Consider the following 18,649-nt stretch of genomic DNA (forward strand, 5'->3'; position numbering starts at 1 on the left):
AGATGGACTGTAGGTTGAGCAGGATTTGAACATGGAACCTCTTAACTGAGACCCTGAGCGTTAGACCATTAGGCCATCTCTCACTGTAATCTGTTCTGGTGGTGCTTTTAAGTACTTATCTGTATTTTAACCTTGAAAAGATAGAGCAACAATTAGTAGGGTGACTGGGTTTTGAACACAGAACCTCTGCACCTAAAGTCTGATCTTTAGACCACTACACCATCTCCAATCTAAAAGACATCAGGTGCTTTTGAGTAATTATTTTGTACTTTACCCATGAAAATGTCAAAGTGAAACAGCGATGTAGGAGGACTGAGATTTGTACATGGAACATCAGCAATGAGTCTGATCTTTAGACCACTACTCCATCTCTCACTATCTTTTGAGTGCTCTTGAGTAATTATTTTGTATTTGAACCTTGAAAAGGTCCAAGTAAAAGAACAGTGACCTAATAGCGTGGCTATTACTCTTATTGTTAAGTATAATGAAATATACTTTTTAGTGATTACATAATACCTAATATATTAATAGATGATATGATATATTACATGACAAATAAGACTGTAGCTGCTTCAAGAACAAAAACTTTAATAGAACAAGTAAAAATCAATTACCCAAACATCATCAGTAAATACATAAGGTCAACACATGAAAATACATACTACCAATAATATAACATTTAAACATCATGAATCACTTATAGTACCTACACGTAACTCCCATTCTCCTTGGCTTGGAGTGCAGTTAACTTAGCGAGAGAGAGAGAGTGAGAGAGAGAGAGAGAGTGAGAGAGAGAGAGAGAGGATAAATGCAGTGTCGTAGTTTTACTGGAGGGAAGGGTAACGGTTGACCACTGTAACTACAGGGGCTATAAATTAACAGAATGAAATCCAATGATACATCATGTAGTTTGAAGTACTGCAGCTGTCGGAGAATGAAATGAAATGGCTTGTGTATGAGTGTGTGTGGGGGGAGTTTAACATTTCCAGAAAAACCTTGGCATGAAATGATGCATGGGCAAGTCGATCGTAATTCATACTCCGTAGTTACGACGACGTCGCTCATGCAAAAAAAAAAAAACGATATACAAGATTGTAAATCAGCTACTTTTTGACAAACGACATCCTCGTACGACGGTACTGTAAATTAAAGTTGGGGGGACAGAACCGAAATGGACAGAATCTACATATGGCTACCTGTGTGTGTACACGCGTATACGTGCATTGTTTGTTACGACACGGAGGAGATGGGGTTATGTGGGGAGCCCATTTGCGTGAGGACCTTATCCAGCCACTGCAAGGGCCCGTGCAGGTGCACCTCGATCCAGCAGGGGGTGCTGGTGACGTCCTGCCGGTGATACTCCGCCCCCCAGCCCTGAGGAGGGGAGAGAGGAAAAGATGATACATAGAATTATTGAATGCTTTAGCTATTGAAAAATAGCAGATATACAAGCTCAAATACATATCAATTTGGGGGTCCTTCACATGAAAAAGTTTGTGAACCAATGACAGAGTAGTCTCTAGAACAGACTAACTGAGCTCAAGGACCTTTTCTTTGACGATGGCTAGCCATATTGCTGACATAGAAACACAGTTTTTGCCAAAAAACCTTAGAAGGATTCAAAAGACACTTATAGAATCGGGTCAAAATTCAAATTTTCAAGATTTTTCAAAAATAGCAGATCTACAAGCTCGCAGCGCGGCACTCTGTGCCGCGCTGTGAGCTTGTATATCTGCTATTTTTCAATAGTTAAAGCATAAAACAATGATACACAATAATGTGTACCCGTTCTAAATGGGTTAAGTATTTTCACATTTCAAATGTAGAAGAGTATAAATGATCCAAAAATGGAAATACTAGCAGTATGTCAAAACTGTTCTTGCTCATGGCGATGACTGCCTGACTTGTGTCTGTGTCAATATGTAACAGGAGAAAGCCCACATCCGCACACCATGTGATATCGCTCCACGAGAAACAAAAGATCAGTGGCAAGTAACCCACTGAGGAAAGTCTATGAAAGGCATACATGGTGTGGTGTCCATCCGACATGTCCCATACTGTTGCATAATCGATTTCAAGCATTTCATGCATACGTGTCAGTCGGTTTGTAATCTCTCGAGGAAGAGAGACAGACCGATAGGTGTCACACTTTCTTCTTTGACGATGGGTTCCCAGATTGGTCGGTTTGTAGCGGTTAAGATCTCAGTCTGCCCTGCCAGACTCTCACATACTTCTGCTGGCTTGGGATCAGATCCGACCAGAGCCTGTGCACAAACTAGCTACTACTGCTAGACCTCACTCCCTGGACTCACCTGACCCCAGCTATCTGTCAAACTACTTACAGGGTTCCCACACATTTTTACCAATTCATTTCCAAAACTTTTTCAGAATATTTAACCCAATTTCCAGGACTATATAACAATAATTCAGCTCAATAACAGGTCGCTTTTCTCCTATGCGCAATGCCCAAAGACAGGTAGTGTATGCCAGTGGTTCTCAACCTTTTCAGGCCGTGACCCCCGAAATAATCATGTTTTAACTGGGGACCCCCCCCCACCCTGACGAGCACTAAGAGTTGAGGAATTTTGTATAACACGGTTCACAATTTCTGCCTCTAATATTTGACAATCTGGCCCATGTTTAATTTGTAATTTCAGAGGTATTAACAAAATCAATAACCAAAGACAATGCACAGCTATTTTTTTCCAGGACCCTTGATAAATTCCAAAACTTTTCCAGTACTGGAAAAATATTTTTCTAATTTCAAAATATGTCCAGGAATTTCATGACCGTGGGAAGCCTGTACTTAACTAGAGATAGAGACGCCCATGGGCAGGGGCGTCACACCAAGTTCTGGGCCCCGGGTACAAGGATTCACTGCGGGCCCCCCATGAATGTTAACTATTGAAAAATAGCAGATATACAAGCTCACAGCGCGGCACCGAGTGCCGCGCTGCGAGCTTGTAGATCTGCTATTTTTGAAAAATCGTGAAAATGTGTGCCAAGAAACCTATGTTTCCATGTCAGTGATGCTCAAACTTTTTCATGTGAAGGATCCCCCATCTCAAAATATTTAGTTCCAGGGACCCCCCAGAAGCAAATTTTGAGTTACAAATGTTCACTTAAAAAAAATACATATATTAAAAGATTTGCGCACATTTTCACGACTTTTCAAAAATAGCAGATCTACAAGCTCGCAGCGCGGCACTCGGTGCCGCGCTGTGAGCTTGTATATCTGCTATTTTTCAATAGCTAAAGTTACTAGGGCCCCCTCCACCTTGGGCCCCACTAACTCAGTCCCACTTTCCTACCCCTGGTGACGCCCCTGCCCATGGGCACAGCGCCAGAGGGAGCTCCACTGGTCTCGTACCCCACGAGTTCTGCACAAACATGGGGACGAGGATGAATTCAATTCTACCGTTATGCCACCAAAATGTGGAACGCTCCACCGCCAGCCATCAAACTTTACGACTCGATCCCTATCCTCTTTCGCAAACCACCCTAAAAGACCACCTGTCGCAAATTGCAACAGGACCTAGATACGTCTTCTAGCTTGCCACCAGAGATTACAGTCAGCAAGTTGACCCCCCCCCCCCCAGGGTAAAATGGTATTTTAACCAATCTATAAAGAGCTAAAAGGTCATGCAATGCAATACTATGTCCTCAAAAAGGTCCTCTCATCGTAAGGCCTCAGCACGGGAGCGTAGCGTTAATACGATGTTCCATAGTTCCATGTCACATTTGTCCGACGCTGGTGAATGCTGACCTGCCGATGCTGGTGAATGCGAACCTGGTGAATGCCTAAACCTAACCCTAACCCTTACCCTAAACCTCAGTAAAACTATGCCTAAACCTAAACCTAACCCTAACCCTTAGTCAGACTAACGGGACGTCTAAATATCGAGCTTTCGCCCTTGGCACTAGGTCCTGGTTTACCTTGACGAAGCTCATTCGGATGGTGCACATCTTGGTCAGCTCGTAGACGACCTCGAAGCCGTGGTTGACGGACTGGGAGAGCAGCTGGGCGAACAGCTGGTTGTTGAAGATCTTCAGGCTGCAGCCGCTGGGGATCTTGCACACGGTGGTGGCGTGGAAGCCGTGCTGGAAGTTGCAGTTGCGGCTCTGCACGAAGATGCTGCTGTCACTCAGGCACTCTGCGTACACCTCCCCTCCCACGTAGTACAGGTGCAGACCTGCAGTTCACAACAACAACAACAACAACAACAACAACACATCATTGTTCCAGTCGTATGGCAAGCAGAAAACCGGAGGCCGGTCTATGACATCAGTGCAACAACGTCATATTGATGACATTAGCGATCTCCACACACAGGCATAAAAGGGAGAGAAATATGGATGAACAGATATTTGAGGAATTAAAGGGCAGAACATAACAAAGTCACATACTATATGCATCGTATTTAACGATTTTATTTAACTATCATCAATATTTCAGTGTTCTTTTGTCAGGTGTGTGCTCTGAACAAAACCCAAATTACTCAGCCTCAATTCACATTGGCAAATGTAACCCAGACGTGCAAAAATGTACAATAAAATAGCCTTTACTTTGACCCCTTCAGAATGAGACAACAGGGAACAAGGAATCCTGGCAAATTATACTCTGGGAAAATATTCTTGTTTGAGAACTGGCGGGACGTTTGTTATACAGTTTAGGAATGAAGCTGTGGGCCGTATAGAAGTTGGTACAGTTGTCTTCAGGACAACCCTGAGTTAGGCCGTCAGGAAACCCAGAATCTCTATCTCCCCCTCGGACCCGAGTTCAGGCCACTCAGCATACATGCTCTTTCAGTTCTCTGGGAAAAAAAAGTGTGCGTGTGTGTGTGTGTGTGTTTATGTATGTATGTGTAAAATGTGTTCCTTTTGGGTATGTTCTTGAGTGTGGGTGTGTGTGTGTGTGTGTGCGTGCGTGCGTGCGTGCGTGCGTGTGTGTGTGTGGCTTAATATGGGGTCTTGAGGTCAAGGCATTTACCAGACACTCTTAATCCAGAGCAACTTAAAAGTGCAAGAGTATGAGTAAACGACATGAACTCTAACCAACAGGCTAAATGTCACGTAAATAGACAGCAAAGAAAACAAGCGCTCAAACCTAGCGTGTAAATAAACATATCATCGTTTGTGTATATTGTCGCTGTCGGGCAGAAACTTCTACTGTATATCCATGTTCTAACTTGTTTTTTCCTGGTAAATGAATACTACTTAACTACTTGACCAGTCACACAAAAGCATTACAATGAGCACATCTACAAGCTCAAATGCGGTGCCGCAGAGACAGCCGACTGACTATTAGTATGTAAACATACTAAATAACATACTTACAGTAACTAGAGTAACAGGCATCTCTGAAAACAGACAACAAGTAGGCCTACAAAGAAATAACTCCTAGGCAATGAGGAGTCTCCTTTCCCCCCCACATTCTGTCACCACTACTATTCCAGACCGCACACATCCTAAAAGTTCCACAGTTTATTATTGAAAGCCATTGAGATGTTTGATGTGCGTCCAGCCATGATGACAGCAGTGTTTTTTCTGATGTCATACAATGACAACAGTTAAACATTTGTCCCAAAGGATGGAGGGCTCGGCAGTCCTCAGCCTATCAGCATTAGCTGAGATCACCAATATGCAGTGGACTTGAGTCAATGTATGGAATACTCCTGGTCAAATACTACTCAACTACAACGCGAAGGTTGCTCAGTCAAATTAGTAGTTGAGTTAAAGTTATTGTTGTGATTTGTAGGTGCAGAGGTTTCCCCGATTCTACAGGGATTAACATTTGCATAATCGTTTGTCTTGTTTAAAATGATAGCATAGCATACGTAGTACTTGTGTAGTGTAGTATGTGGGCTATCTGATTTATGTAGGCAACCTTTGATCGGACTAGACATGCAAATGGAACGGAAATGCACCGATGAGAGAAAAGATTTATTTATTTTTAAATCCACATTTAGGAAATGACGCACACAATTTGATTTTTATGAACAATTAATCAAAAAGTAAATGTAAAAGGACTGGTTAAAAGGCTCAAAGATGGATTCACAGATGGCAGAGAGATTGTCTCTGAGATTATCAGTACTCCATGTCATCATCAATCATAATAACAACCCTAATTCAGACAGAGTGATCTTAGCTTTTACACACAAACACACGCACGCATGCACAATATGACAAAGTGTGAGTAATTTGTACACAATACACATCACATGACATTGTTAAAACAGATGTGCAAGCTCGCAGCGTGGCATGAAGGGAAGCGCTGTTAGCTTGTAGAACCACTATTTTTGAATAGCCAACATATAAGTGGATACAGTGGTGAAAATGACGCTATATTAACCCACTTTGAGAACCATTGGTTTAGATCAGTGGTTCTCAAACCTGGGGTCGGGACCCCAAGTGGCGTCTCCAAATCATTTTGTGGGGTCCCCAGATGATTAGCTTAATGTAATTTATTTTTCTCACTCAACGGTAAACAAACCAGCATACAGTATAAGTGTATACAGGGTATCTGCACATTTATAAAGTCACAATTTAAGGACTTTCAAGGCCAAACTGTCAAATATTAAGTAAGCAAGAGGTGAACATTGTGAAAATAGCCGATCTACATGCTCTGTGAGCATGTAGATCTGCTGTAGATCTGTAGATCTGCTGTAGATCTGCTATTTTCTGCTATTTTCATGTAGATCTGCTATTTTCATTAAATGTAATACCTACAATTCCAAAGTGCTTGTCAGGGTGGGGGTCCCCAGTTCAAATATGTTTATTTTGGGGGTCACGGCCTAAAAAAGTTTGAGAAACCCTGGTTTAGAGACTGTAGTGTGTGTAGTGTGTAGTGCACACACGCACGCTCAAGCGCAGGCCTCACCTTTGCCTATGTGCCTGCGCGTGTGTTCGATGGTGGAGTTGCGGTTGACGTTGGACAGCAGGCCGAGGCAGAAGCGGTTCTTGTTGTTGGAGGGGTCGGTGAAGCCGTCCACCAGGACGCTGCGGGACGAGGCGTGGAAGGTCTCGCCCACCCGGTTGTTGAGCTCGTAGTACGCTATGGAACACCAGTACTCTGGCTCCTCATAGCACACCGGCCGCAGCTCTGCACGGGAACAGCACAAGAAGACGTGTAAAATTACACACGCCCCAAGCTCTACGGGGACCTGGTGGTATTCAGCATTTTGAAACTTTTCCGGGGGCAGGCACCAGGGACCAGGCGCCCCGGCCTTAATATATTTATTTTAATACATTTTTAATTATAAACTTTGACAATTCTGTACATATACATATAGATTGAATTTGTAGAATGCTTACTTTTTGTTACTCCAGTATATAGATATATAGATATATATACCAGTAAGACTCCTCAGGGCGACAATTCTTGGCCATCTGGCCAGTGATGTATATCGGACCAGTTACCCATATATGGAGAGACCTGGTACCCAGATATGCAGAACCATGTACTGTATATGGAGATATGCTGTGATTACCTATTCTGTTAGAGTGGTTCCCCTGACATCACAGTGACATCAGAGCAATGATGTCAGAGCGACAAACCCATAGAACCACAGAGTCCGGCGTGACAGACAGACAGATACATACGGACAAGCTGTGACCGTTCACATACTAATCTGCGACCTATGGTCACAATAAAATAAAATAAAAAAAGACACCAAAGCTCCCACGTAAAACCGCCCCAGGAAGGGACACGACGGTGTCCGTTCATGGGCTCCTTTTTTTTTACACCGTCTCATTGACTATGTTAAATACCAATATTTGCGAGATAGTTACGTGCAGCATTTATTTGAGGGCGTTGTGTGTGTGAGTGCTAGAGTACCTCCGTGGGGCGTGGAGAGGATCAGTTTCTGTCCGTTTGGAGTGTTGCTGGGCTTCACGTCTTCCTGAGGGCTGGTCTCCATCATGCTGTATGGGGGCGGGGGGGTCTCAGCTGCCACGGAGGAGAAGAGGGAGCAGGGACTTCATAATTTTTATCATAACGTTTGCTGTCATATAACTACTAAACGAAATTCGCTCCTATATTCGGCCGAAAAACACAGCAGTGTGCAACGACCTTAACTCTTCAGTTCACATGTGTTCACATGTATTATTCTTTTCTATACACTATGTGTTTACTATACATACTGTATAGAAAAGGCAGAGAAGCCTGCAGTGCAGAGGCGTAATTTCAGAAAGAAATGGGGCAAAAGATAAGTTACCAAAAATAGTGGATCTACAAGCTCTCAACGCGTCGTCAAGCGATGCATTAAGAGCTTGTAGATATTTCTAAAGAGAAAATGTTTGCCTATAATGACATTCTGGAAATAGGGATGCCACGTTGAAAGTGGTTAATAAATGAATGGTTGCATAGAACAAAATGCATATCTAAATTATAAGACGTGTCACATGTAGATGGACAGGCATCTTCTGCGATAAAATCAGATTAATCTGCGAAAACAATTCAGAGTTGGGGACAAAATATGCATAAAATAGCCGAATTTGAGGTTAAATGTGAACACTAGGGGGTGGCAATGGCCATCCCCTGATGACACAAATGACGCCCCTGGAAGCCTGTGGCAAATCGTTGTTGTCGGGTGGAAAACCTGTACTATATGTCCAAAACCATTCGTTTTGTATTTATCATTTTAAAAATGATTTAAACTAGTGAAAATAGCAGATCTACAAGCACACACCGCCTCACGGTGCGAAAAAACGTGCAAATATGAAACTTGGAGATACAGGGTTTCTGCTGGACAGTGACGATATGATGTGTATTCAGATCATTCCTTGCCGTCCTCCCGGTCGTACCTGTGATGTGGTACGGGCTGCCGGGCTCCGCGCCGCTGTTGGGGGAGTTGGGGTAGCTCTGCGAGGAGGGCGGGGACTGGGTGAGGGAGGAGGAGGAGGCGGGGGAGGACGAGGAGGGGAAGGAGGTGCACGGCAGCGGAGGGAAGGAGTCGGGGAAGGTGGCGTTCTGCGGCATCAGGGGCTCGTTGTGCAGCGACGCGTTCCTGAACTTGGCCAGCAGGCTGTGCTGTGGGTTGAACTCACTGTGGCGAGGCACCAGCACTGGAGGGAGAACTGAAGAGAGAGAGAGAGAGAGAGAGAGAGAGAGAGAGAGAGAGAGAGAGAGAGAGAGAGAGAGAGAGAGAGAGTTTATATTAAAGCACATATCAAGGTATTTGTATCTAACTCAATGGTTCTCAACCTTTTCGGCTGCGACCCCCAAAATAATCATATTTTAACTGGGGACCCCCCCTCCCTGAGAAGCACTAAGAGTTGTGGCATTACATTTGTATAACTCGGTTCTAGTGTGAAACTAACAGATCTACATGGTCACAATGCCTCACGTTGCGAGGCGTTGTGCGCATGGGGCTAGTCCCAGTTGTCCGACGTCCCAGTTGGGCGAACAGACTGTAAAGCAAGCGATCTTCATCCCATTCATGCGTTTATCGTGTGCTTGCCCAGGCCTTACGGCCTGGGCATAAATATAACGATTGCATTCACCACGGCTTCGTAACTGGCGCCTGCGGCGCTCGGGCGCGAAGAGCAGGACCAAGGTCCGCTGGCCTTCGCGCCGCTTGCAATGTCGTGGACAATGATTACAGTCTTAATTCAAGGATTCACGAAATGATTACACCACAAAATGAGTATTTCTATCTGCACCGTGGCGTGCTGTGACATTTGATTACACACACAGCTCTATCAGTATGCACACACAAGTCACTTTTACAGCAATACATAGCAGGATTAAGAGAGGGAAGAGGCAGAAGAAAGAAAGAAAGAAAGAAAGAAAGAAAGAAAGAAAGATAGATATAGGAAGAAAGGAAATAGAAAAAGACAGAAAGAGAGAGGGATAATAAATGGTGGAGAAGGGGAGGCGAGGATGTAGAGAGAGAATAGGAAGAGAGAAAGAACGAGGCAGAGATAGAGGAAATAGAGATACAATTATTACATAATCGTAATTATTTGAGATAATCACAAAGGAAAATCGCATAATCGTCATAATCCTTAGCATGTTGCAAAATCTAAAAGCCATAGAGAATTTGTACTTTTATAGATGTTTCAATGTTCAACAACAGAAATGCAATCAAATCATTAAACGCAAATTATTTTAGCGACAATTCATCGTCAAGTAAAATCTCACAATCGTGACAGCCGTACGTAGATGAAAAAAATCACACCTAGCGGTGCTATTTATGAGTTAATTACATTAAGTGCCCGCGAAGCTTGGCCAATGTGACCAACAAACTTTGGACAAACGGACAAAGCCAGATGTTGGCGTTGGAGAGAGGAGAGGGAGCTGGAAGGAAGGCAGGATGGAGGGATGCAGACAGAGAAAGACAGACAGACAGACAGAGAGAGATACCCAACACTGTGATCGCACAGTGCCGGACTGAAGCCAACACATTCACCACATAACTCCAGAAAGATATTTTATCACCCGTGCAAACCACATCAGTTATACACTTTGAGATAAGATATAATGCAACTAGTGGTCAAGCACGAAAATGCTCTATCCATCCCTTTCTTTGTTTCTCTCTTTCTCTTTCTCTCTCTCTCAATTGAAGATGCTTTAACATGGCCACACAAAACAATATGGTCAAATATGACACAAGCAAACCCTTAACAACACATTATTAATGATTTGATATCACATAATATAGAAATGATTCTAGTACTGCTGCTTATATTAAGCCAAACAATAAAAAAAAAAAAAAAATTACCGTAGCTGATTAATTGATCAATAAATACTGATCATTGTTCCTGGCATACTGACCGGTACTGGGCAGCTACTGTATGCAAATACACAGTATAGCTGCTATTCAGGAGCTGATTCTGGATTCAACAATACCCCCACAACCCCAGGGAGGACGTGGCAGACATGTAATACGTCTGCCATACTGTGCATAAAGAAGTGTGTATCTCATCTGTCAAACAGTGACCACAAGTTCTTCTATAACTGATGAGCCGAGCAGTGCAACATGCTTCCATAGAAGACATGCTGGCTTCTATGGAATCCAAAATGAGAACTTGATCCATGAAGCCGTATTTTTCATTTCTCAGGTAAGGATTCTAACATGAAATTCAGAACCTGCGGTTAAAAGTCTTTATTTAGAACACTCACAGCATGCATGCGACTTGTTTACAATCACCTGTAGCTTCACACTACCTGCAGGAGAGTGCTCAAGCATTATGCGTCTTTGGTTGGATAGCTAGTACACACCAGTGATCTTAACCGCCAGTGTTTTGGGGAATAATAACCTTGAAATGTCAGCGATAACATAACCCTGCTCCGGAACGGGGGATATCACAAAAGGAGCATCCTGCACTCCTGAAATAAGTTTCAAGTTTTAATGTACAGCGGATCAATCAAACAAAATGCCTCAGTCAAATATCGGTGACAAGGGCTAGACGGGTTGAAAAACCCTTTTTTTTTGGCCTGATTGCTTCTTCTTTACATCAAAATCTGAAACTTATTTCATGAGTGTAGATGTTATTTTGGGACTATGAATGTATAGAATCTGCTTCCGGCATTAGCCTAAACCAAGTCCTGTGAGTTGATCTTGCCAAGCCTTGGGTCTAATCCCACATTCAAAGTTGTAAGCGTGAAATTAAAGTAGGGAGTTTGGGGATTAGCGGGAGCACAATAACCCAGCATTCGAGACCAGCGCCTATTCCTACTGTATGCCAACATGGAAAACTGGATTAATGGCTGTACATGCCATAGGGGAAAGGGGCTTCTCTCTCTCTCTCTCTCTCTCTCTCTCTCTCCTCACTCTCTGTGCATCCAAGACTAATTGGCTGTAGCCTAAATCAAGAAGGCAGTTACATTGGTTTCACTTCATTTTTAAATGCATTTACTTTAGAAAATTATTTGAAACGGTATTTGGTTCCATCTACATCATCATATCCACTTAAGACACCTGCAATATCCTTACTTTGTTGTCCCACAAATCTTTAAAGAGGTTGGACGTCTGCTACAAAGCTCCAATTGATTGGAATGATCTTCCTCTATCTCTTAGATCATTTTCACCCTTGCTGTCACTTCTGGACTTCCTTATATTCACATCTTGATTCAACTTGTTTATGCTTCTAAATTGACTGTACATGTGGGGATATATACTCTGATCTATTTGTACTGTACCCTTCTTTCTCTTCTGTTGTTTAACTGCTGATGGTGAGGTGGTTGATGGGATGGGTGGGAGGGAGAGGGTGAGCAAGCAAGCAAGCTATCTTGTGTATGAATGTATCTGTATACTTGTATTGTATGTGTCTACAGTATGTCTGATGTTCATGTTTTTATGGGACCCCCTCGGGAAATGACATCTCAAGTGATTATCCCTTCAATGAATACATCTGAAATCTACCTGGGGTCTCCACGCGCCTGTAGTGGTAGGGGTTGATGCAGATGTCCTTCTGCTTGGCTCCGAAGGGGAACTCGCAGCACTCCAGCGCTTTGAGCTCGTGGTGGGACTGCAGGTCGGGCCAGCGCCACACGCGGCAGTAGATGACGTGGGGCAGGCCTTTCCTGTGGGACACCTGCAGCCTGCCGTCTAACGAGCGAGGGATGGTCACGCACTTGCCTGCAAGCAGCCCAAAAGAAACACACCCATCAGTGGCTTCAACAACTCTTGCTTATTTGCAGTGGTGTAAAATAACTTTCAGTACTTTTACTTCTACTCCGTTACATCTCGGATTCAAATATTGTACTTTTACTCCACTACAATTATTTGAAAACGTTAGTTACTAGTTACTTTTCATATATAAGTGATTATATTATAAAACATACATTAATCCACTTTAGTCCTATTTTATACCTAGGCTATGATGCGACGCGTTGTGAGCTTGTAGATCTGCTATTTTCAAACTTTTTGTACTTTTACTTTTGGTACTTTAAGTACTTATTGCTGCCAATACTTTTATACTTTTACTCAAGTGCATTTTGAATTCCATGCTTCTACTTGTAAGGGTGCCCTCACACCAAAATACCCATGAGAGTGGAATCCGCGTTCCGCCAATGCATTTCAATGATAAGGGAGCGTTTTTTGCAGAAATCCTCTGCTGGCATGAAACTGCTTCACTCTCATTGAAATGCATTGGCGGAACGCAGATTCCACTCTCATAGGTACTTTGGTGTGAGGGCACCCTAACAGAGTATTTCTATATTGCAGTACTGATACTTTTACTGAAGTAAAACAATTGAATATTTTTTCCACCACTGCTTATTTGTCAGCTGAGCAGGTTAAAGTTAGGGTAAGTGTGTAACAGTGGCGAAAATGAGGAAAAACTTCTGGGAACCCAGATTAGGGTAAGTGATCTTTAAAAAAGAGAGTTAAATAGGTCTATATTCTGAGTAATCATTAGTGTGTTTGTTTGGGAACAGTTTCCCTGTCTCTCCGGCTTCTTAGAAAACAGAAAATACATTTTCAGGCCGGGATGCCAATTTAATCCAATCAGGAGAGAGACATTACACAGGATCAAGGATAAACAAGAAACATTGGAAGTGATGGACCAGACCGTGGACCTAGCGTTCCGGGCACCTAGGCTCAATTGCAGTCTGACAACGCGTCACGGGTTCAAGTCCCGATCCCGGTGACCTTAGCTGCATGTCACTCCCAAAAAATTATCTTAAAAACAAATCAAAACTAAACAAAACAAAACTAAAAACAATTGGAACTGGAACACTATACATTTTAAACTGAAAAGTTACTACTCTCTCCTGATTAGCTGAAATTTGGCCCACCTGAAACGAGGCACCCTTTTGAATTTGAATCCTGAAAAGTAACAGTTTTGGAGGTTTCCACCCGACAGAGACACTTGGGCCCGATTCATCAAGCACTTTATGGCCCAATTACGCCCATATTTTGATCTTACCGGCAGTTAGGACAATTTCCAAGTTAGGGTCAGATTCAGCAATGTTTTTTTTGTCTGGGATTTTGAAGGTAAGACAGAAATATAAGCCACATTTTTATAAAAGTCCGCACAACAGAGACTGAGAACTTGAATCAAGGGGTCTTCAATGTTTTCAGGCCAAGGGCCCCTTAGTTGAGAGAGAGATGAAGCAGGGACCCCCACAACCTTTTCATAGATTCCATATAGTTTCATCGTTTGATAGCAAAATCATCAGTGTATTTTGGATTCATGTCAATTTGTGTTTTTCTGATATATAACCACTTGAACCGTCAATACTTAATAAACTTGAACTTTCACTATGTACTTAGTTTGCTCTTTTCCCCCTCTACACCAAACCTCTTCTACAAGCTCACAACGCCAGTAGATCTGCTATTTTTGGCTAAAGTTCTCAGAATATATTATAGACGCTTGGGTTCAAGTGATTAATATAAAAAAGGAGAATAGTGTCTATCACTCAAAGATTTGGAGGACCCCCTGTAGTAAATCTGAGGACCCTCTAGGGGTTCCAGACCCCCTGTTGAAGACCCCTGCCTTAATCCATGTGTCTAGCAGGGGGTTTCACTCACTAGGCTGTCCGGGGCAGCTGAGCGCTCTCTCCAGCTCCTCCATGGCGCCCTTCTTCTTCTTCAGCTTCTTCACCAGAGAGTCCACCGCCTTCTCCGCCCACTTCTCCTCCTCGTCGCCCTGCTTCCATCCCAGCAGGCGCTTCACGGCCGGGCTGGTGAAGGAGAAGAGGGAGGTGATGGAGGTGGTGGAGTTCATGCTGGATGGACGGCTAAAACAGAAGGTGGGGGTGTGGGGGGGCGAGGGTGATGCGGGCCGGGCACGCAGGCACGGGCAGGAGGGGAGGAGGGTTCACGCGAGGGCAGGGGCAACAGAGCGGGGCAGTCAGGAATGAAAGAACAAGAGACCTAGGGGGGAGGAAAGAGTACAGGATAGAGAGGTGGTGTGATGAGTCTGTGCAAACAGAAGGTTTCTTGTTTTCTGGTATTTCTTCCCGCGTCTGCTTCCGAAGGGTCTGGGAAGAAGAGCGAGCTTTTTGAACCGAGGAGGGACGAGTTGGACCGCTGCCCGCCCGCGCCACGGCAAAACCCTTTAAGTCCTCCTCTCTGTTGGTATCTCTGTCTCTCTCCCTCTTTCTCTCCGCGTTGGCACGGAGAGGGAATCTGGCAGCGGGTGAATCCAAGCCTCCCGACAGGGAATGTTATTCCTCGCGCAGCCAGGAGTCCAGGTCAGGTTTCAATCATCTGGCAAGAGAAGTGAGAGACAGCATTAACTGCTAATTTAGCCGAAACTGGCCGGGGAGAGCGTTTAAGAGACTGTAATACACAGGAATACGACTTGGGATTTAATTTATTAGCGGGAACTGAGCCCAGGCGCTACCGCTGGCGCTGTCATGTTTTCAGGGTGAGGCTGTAGTGATGGAATGGTGACAATAGGCTGCCTCAATTAAAAAGCATATCGTTGCTGTTGGGTGGAAACCTTGTATGTCCAAAAATGAACTAAACTAGTGAAAACAGCCGATCTACAAGCACACAACGCCTCGCGGTGCGAGGCGTTGTGTGCTTGTAGATCGGCTGTTTTCACTAGTTTTGTGCGACGGCCTTGTATGATGAAGCAGGGCGTTACTTAGCGATAAAACGTACAAATTTGAAACTTGGAGATATGAGGAAAAGCCAAACACACTCCGATTCCATGCTCTGGGGGATATAGACTGTAGGGATAGACTTTCAAAGTACTGAATAAAGATGTGATATCTGCAGAAGAACTTCCCTGCTGCTACAGCACCCGTTATCTGCATCAAATGGATTTTCCACATGGACCCAAAAAACAGCCACATTACTGAGAGCAGTCAAGTTATTTATTTTAGTTATTTTAAGTGTGAAGAGTCGTTGTTTGAGAGATTTCAGATCAACACAGTCACGCACACTCATCTCTATTAGTCATAAAAGAGGGGGGGAGTGTCCCTTTCCATGGTGATTTGTCTCCAAGCTCGTATGCCACTAACACCCAGGAGCCATGCTGTCTGGCCAGAACGCATCACAGGAGGGACAGGAGAAAGAGGGGGAGAGAGAGAGAGAGAGAGAGAGAGAGAGAGAGAGAGAGAGAGAGAGAGAGAGAGAGTTTGTGCAGAGAGAGTTCCCATCTTTCTGTCTGTTAAAACTAGATCAGACTCACTACACTAGGCCTACAGTAATGTCTGCTTTTTTCATGTAATCCTCGCCCCCATCATCCAAAAGGCGACTTCTGAATCTTAGCCCGCGGCAAAAGTCATCCATCCATGTCAGTCGTTGTCAACTGGCACTTTACAGTGTCCCAGCCAAGATAACGCACACAGACACACAGACACACAGACACACACACACACACACACACACACACACACACATACAGACGCGCACGCACACGTCACACACGCACGTGCCACGTGCACACTATTGTCCAATTCAAGTACACACAAATGGCTGGAATGCCTCTGTTTATGACACAACATCACAAGGACAGGGCAGGAGGGTTCCATTCAACTGTGCTCTCTGTAAAAGTCTGTATCATGCTCTGCTTCTCAAAAACATATGAATGAAAAACACTTTCCACATTTATATTAGACAGGCAGGCAGGCAGGCAGGCAGGCAGGCAGGCAGGCAGGCAGGCAGGCAGGCAGACAGACAGACAGACAGACAGACAGACAGACAGACAGGCAGGCAGGCAGGCAGGCAGGCAGACAGACAGACAGACAGTCAGACAGGCAGGCAGGCAGGCAGGCAGGCAGGCAGGCAGGCAGGCAGACAGACAGACAGACAGGCAGGCAGGCAGGCAGGCAGGCAGGCAGACAGACAGACAGGCAGGCAGGCAGACAGGCAGGCAGGCAGGCAGGCAGGCAGGCAGGCAGGCAGGCAGGCAGGCAGACAGACAGACAGACAGACAGACAGACAGACAGACAGACAGACAGACAGACAGAGAGAGAGTTTCAGTTCACGGTGACAGCCAGGGTCTCTCTCTCATTCCAATGCGGCATCAGTGCGCAGCTGCTGAGCGCTGCTCCCGCATGACGGTGGCGTCAGTGAGTCTAGGAGCCCAGATAGGCTAATTACCTAATGCATTATCATCCTGCCTGCTGGCTGGGCTGCCGCCCCCCAAAAGTAAACAGCGCTGTTTCCTTCTATACTACCTAAATACAATGCGATGTGGAGTTCCCCCCTACGGTCTGTGATATTGGACTGCTGTTGGTTGATAACCAAACATACACACCCACACTACTGTACATGCACTGTATAGTAGCCTACACAAAAGTAAACACGACCTTCTTCTAGTAGTCAGTTCATATTCACAACAATTAGCCACCACAATAACAACAAACAATATGCCTAATGATAAACAACAACAACAACAAAAACTAAAATAAATAGCCTACATAAAAAAAAACAATAAAAAAAAATCAATAGTAGCCTAGGCTAAAAGAAATACACATTAACAACAACAACAAAAAATATAATAATAGTAACAATAACAACAACTAGCCCATAGATTAGAACTAATTGTTTACACAATTCCTTGTGTCACTCGAGGTATAGGCTACTTACTTTCGCATTATTGAAGAAGATAATAGCTAACATAACAAATGGTAGGCTAGTAACCTAGTAGCAACATTGTGGTGTGTCAAACAAGCACATGGCAATACCCTACATACATGATAGAACATCCCATCCATTGATCAACTGTTCTTAAAAACACCAATAACAACATCACTTTCACGTTTCAATTCAGTCCATCTACACTACAAACTTTGCTCAAACCCATCCGCGTAGGCTTTCTAAAGCTATCAGTAAATGCATAAAAATACTCTTTATAGCCGATGTTGTGTAAATACACGGGTTGTTCAGTGCAAGCAGTGATAGTGATAGGCTGCATGATAGCCTAGAGTGATTGCAGTGATGCGAGAGTTATCTATACTTTTTTGGCAGCGCAAAAAAGTAGAAAAAGAAAAGAAAAGAACAGGGAATAATATTCAAAAACGTGTAGAAAATGTGTAAATATTGACACGAAAGATTAGTTTGCTCACCTCTGCTGTGACAACAAGTGCACATTATCAGCCGCCGTGCGTGTGCGGAGGATGTAGCTACGTTCTGAATCACTGCTGGTCAGACACACACCCACACACGCACACGCACACGCACACACACGCTGGGAGCAGCACAGCACAAGAAGGTGTGTGTGCGTGTGTGTGTGTGTGTGTGTGTGTGTGTGTGTGTGTGTGTGTGTGAGTGAGTGAGCGAGCAGCAGCCCGGAGCCTCGGCGTCAGCCTGGCTGGAACCGCAGCGCCTGCACACACACACACACACACACACACACACACACACACACACACACACACACACACACACACACACACACACACACACACACACACACACACACACACACACACACACACACACACACACACACACACACACAGATCCCTCCGCCTGCCCTGGAACTTTCCCAGGATTTTCTGGGATTCACACAGAACAGCAGCAAAAAGCGCTCATGCCGCTCAGTGTGTGTGTGTGTGTGTGTGTGTGTGTGTGTGTGTGTGTGTGTGTGTGTGCGTGCGTGTGTGCGCGAAATGGATGTTGTGTATGTATATTCGTCAATCGTCACCAACCTGTCCGTTACATCCCAAAACCGCTGGGTCTGGGAGGTTGTGAGATGCACTGACCATGTGTGTGTGTGTGTGTGTGTGTGTGTGTGTGTG

The 18,649-nt window shown here is 44.4% G+C and overlaps 1 protein-coding gene across 1 annotated transcript; it reads right to left on the bottom strand.

The window, feature by feature from the left end:
- Nucleotides 1–567: 567 nt before the first annotated feature.
- Nucleotides 568–18,164, bottom strand: smad9 (SMAD family member 9). The gene is made up of 8 exons (XM_080749849.1): nt 17,975–18,164; nt 14,481–15,161; nt 12,369–12,584; nt 8,806–9,078; nt 7,838–7,948; nt 6,881–7,102; nt 3,937–4,193; nt 568–1,374 (listed from the first exon to the last, which is right to left on the bottom strand). Exons 2-8 carry the CDS (start codon nt 14,674–14,676, stop codon nt 1,231–1,233), a joined length of 1,419 nt encoding a protein of 472 aa, XP_080605975.1. The 5' UTR covers nt 14,677–15,161; nt 17,975–18,164; the 3' UTR covers nt 568–1,230.
- Between the last annotated feature and the right edge of the window lie 485 nt (nt 18,165–18,649).

This window comes from Nannobrachium achirus (assembly GCF_963921795.1).
Source record: "Nannobrachium achirus genome assembly, chromosome: 19".
NCBI classification, from domain to species: domain Eukaryota; kingdom Metazoa; phylum Chordata; class Actinopteri; order Myctophiformes; family Myctophidae; genus Nannobrachium; species Nannobrachium achirus.

Excerpts from the sequence above, each read along its gene's own strand:
- smad9 (XM_080749849.1), bottom strand. The coding sequence starts at position 14,676 with ATGAACTCCACCACCTCCATCACCTCCCTCTTCTCCTTCACCAGCCCG. Across the intron at positions 7,949-8,805 it reads CAGCCCGTACCACATCACAG|CTGAGACCCCCCCGCCCCCA; the intron begins GTACGACCGGGA and ends CCTCCGTGGCAG. Across the intron at positions 7,103-7,837 it reads CCTCTCCACGCCCCACGGAG|AGCTGCGGCCGGTGTGCTAT; the intron begins GTACTCTAGCAC and ends GTTCCCGTGCAG.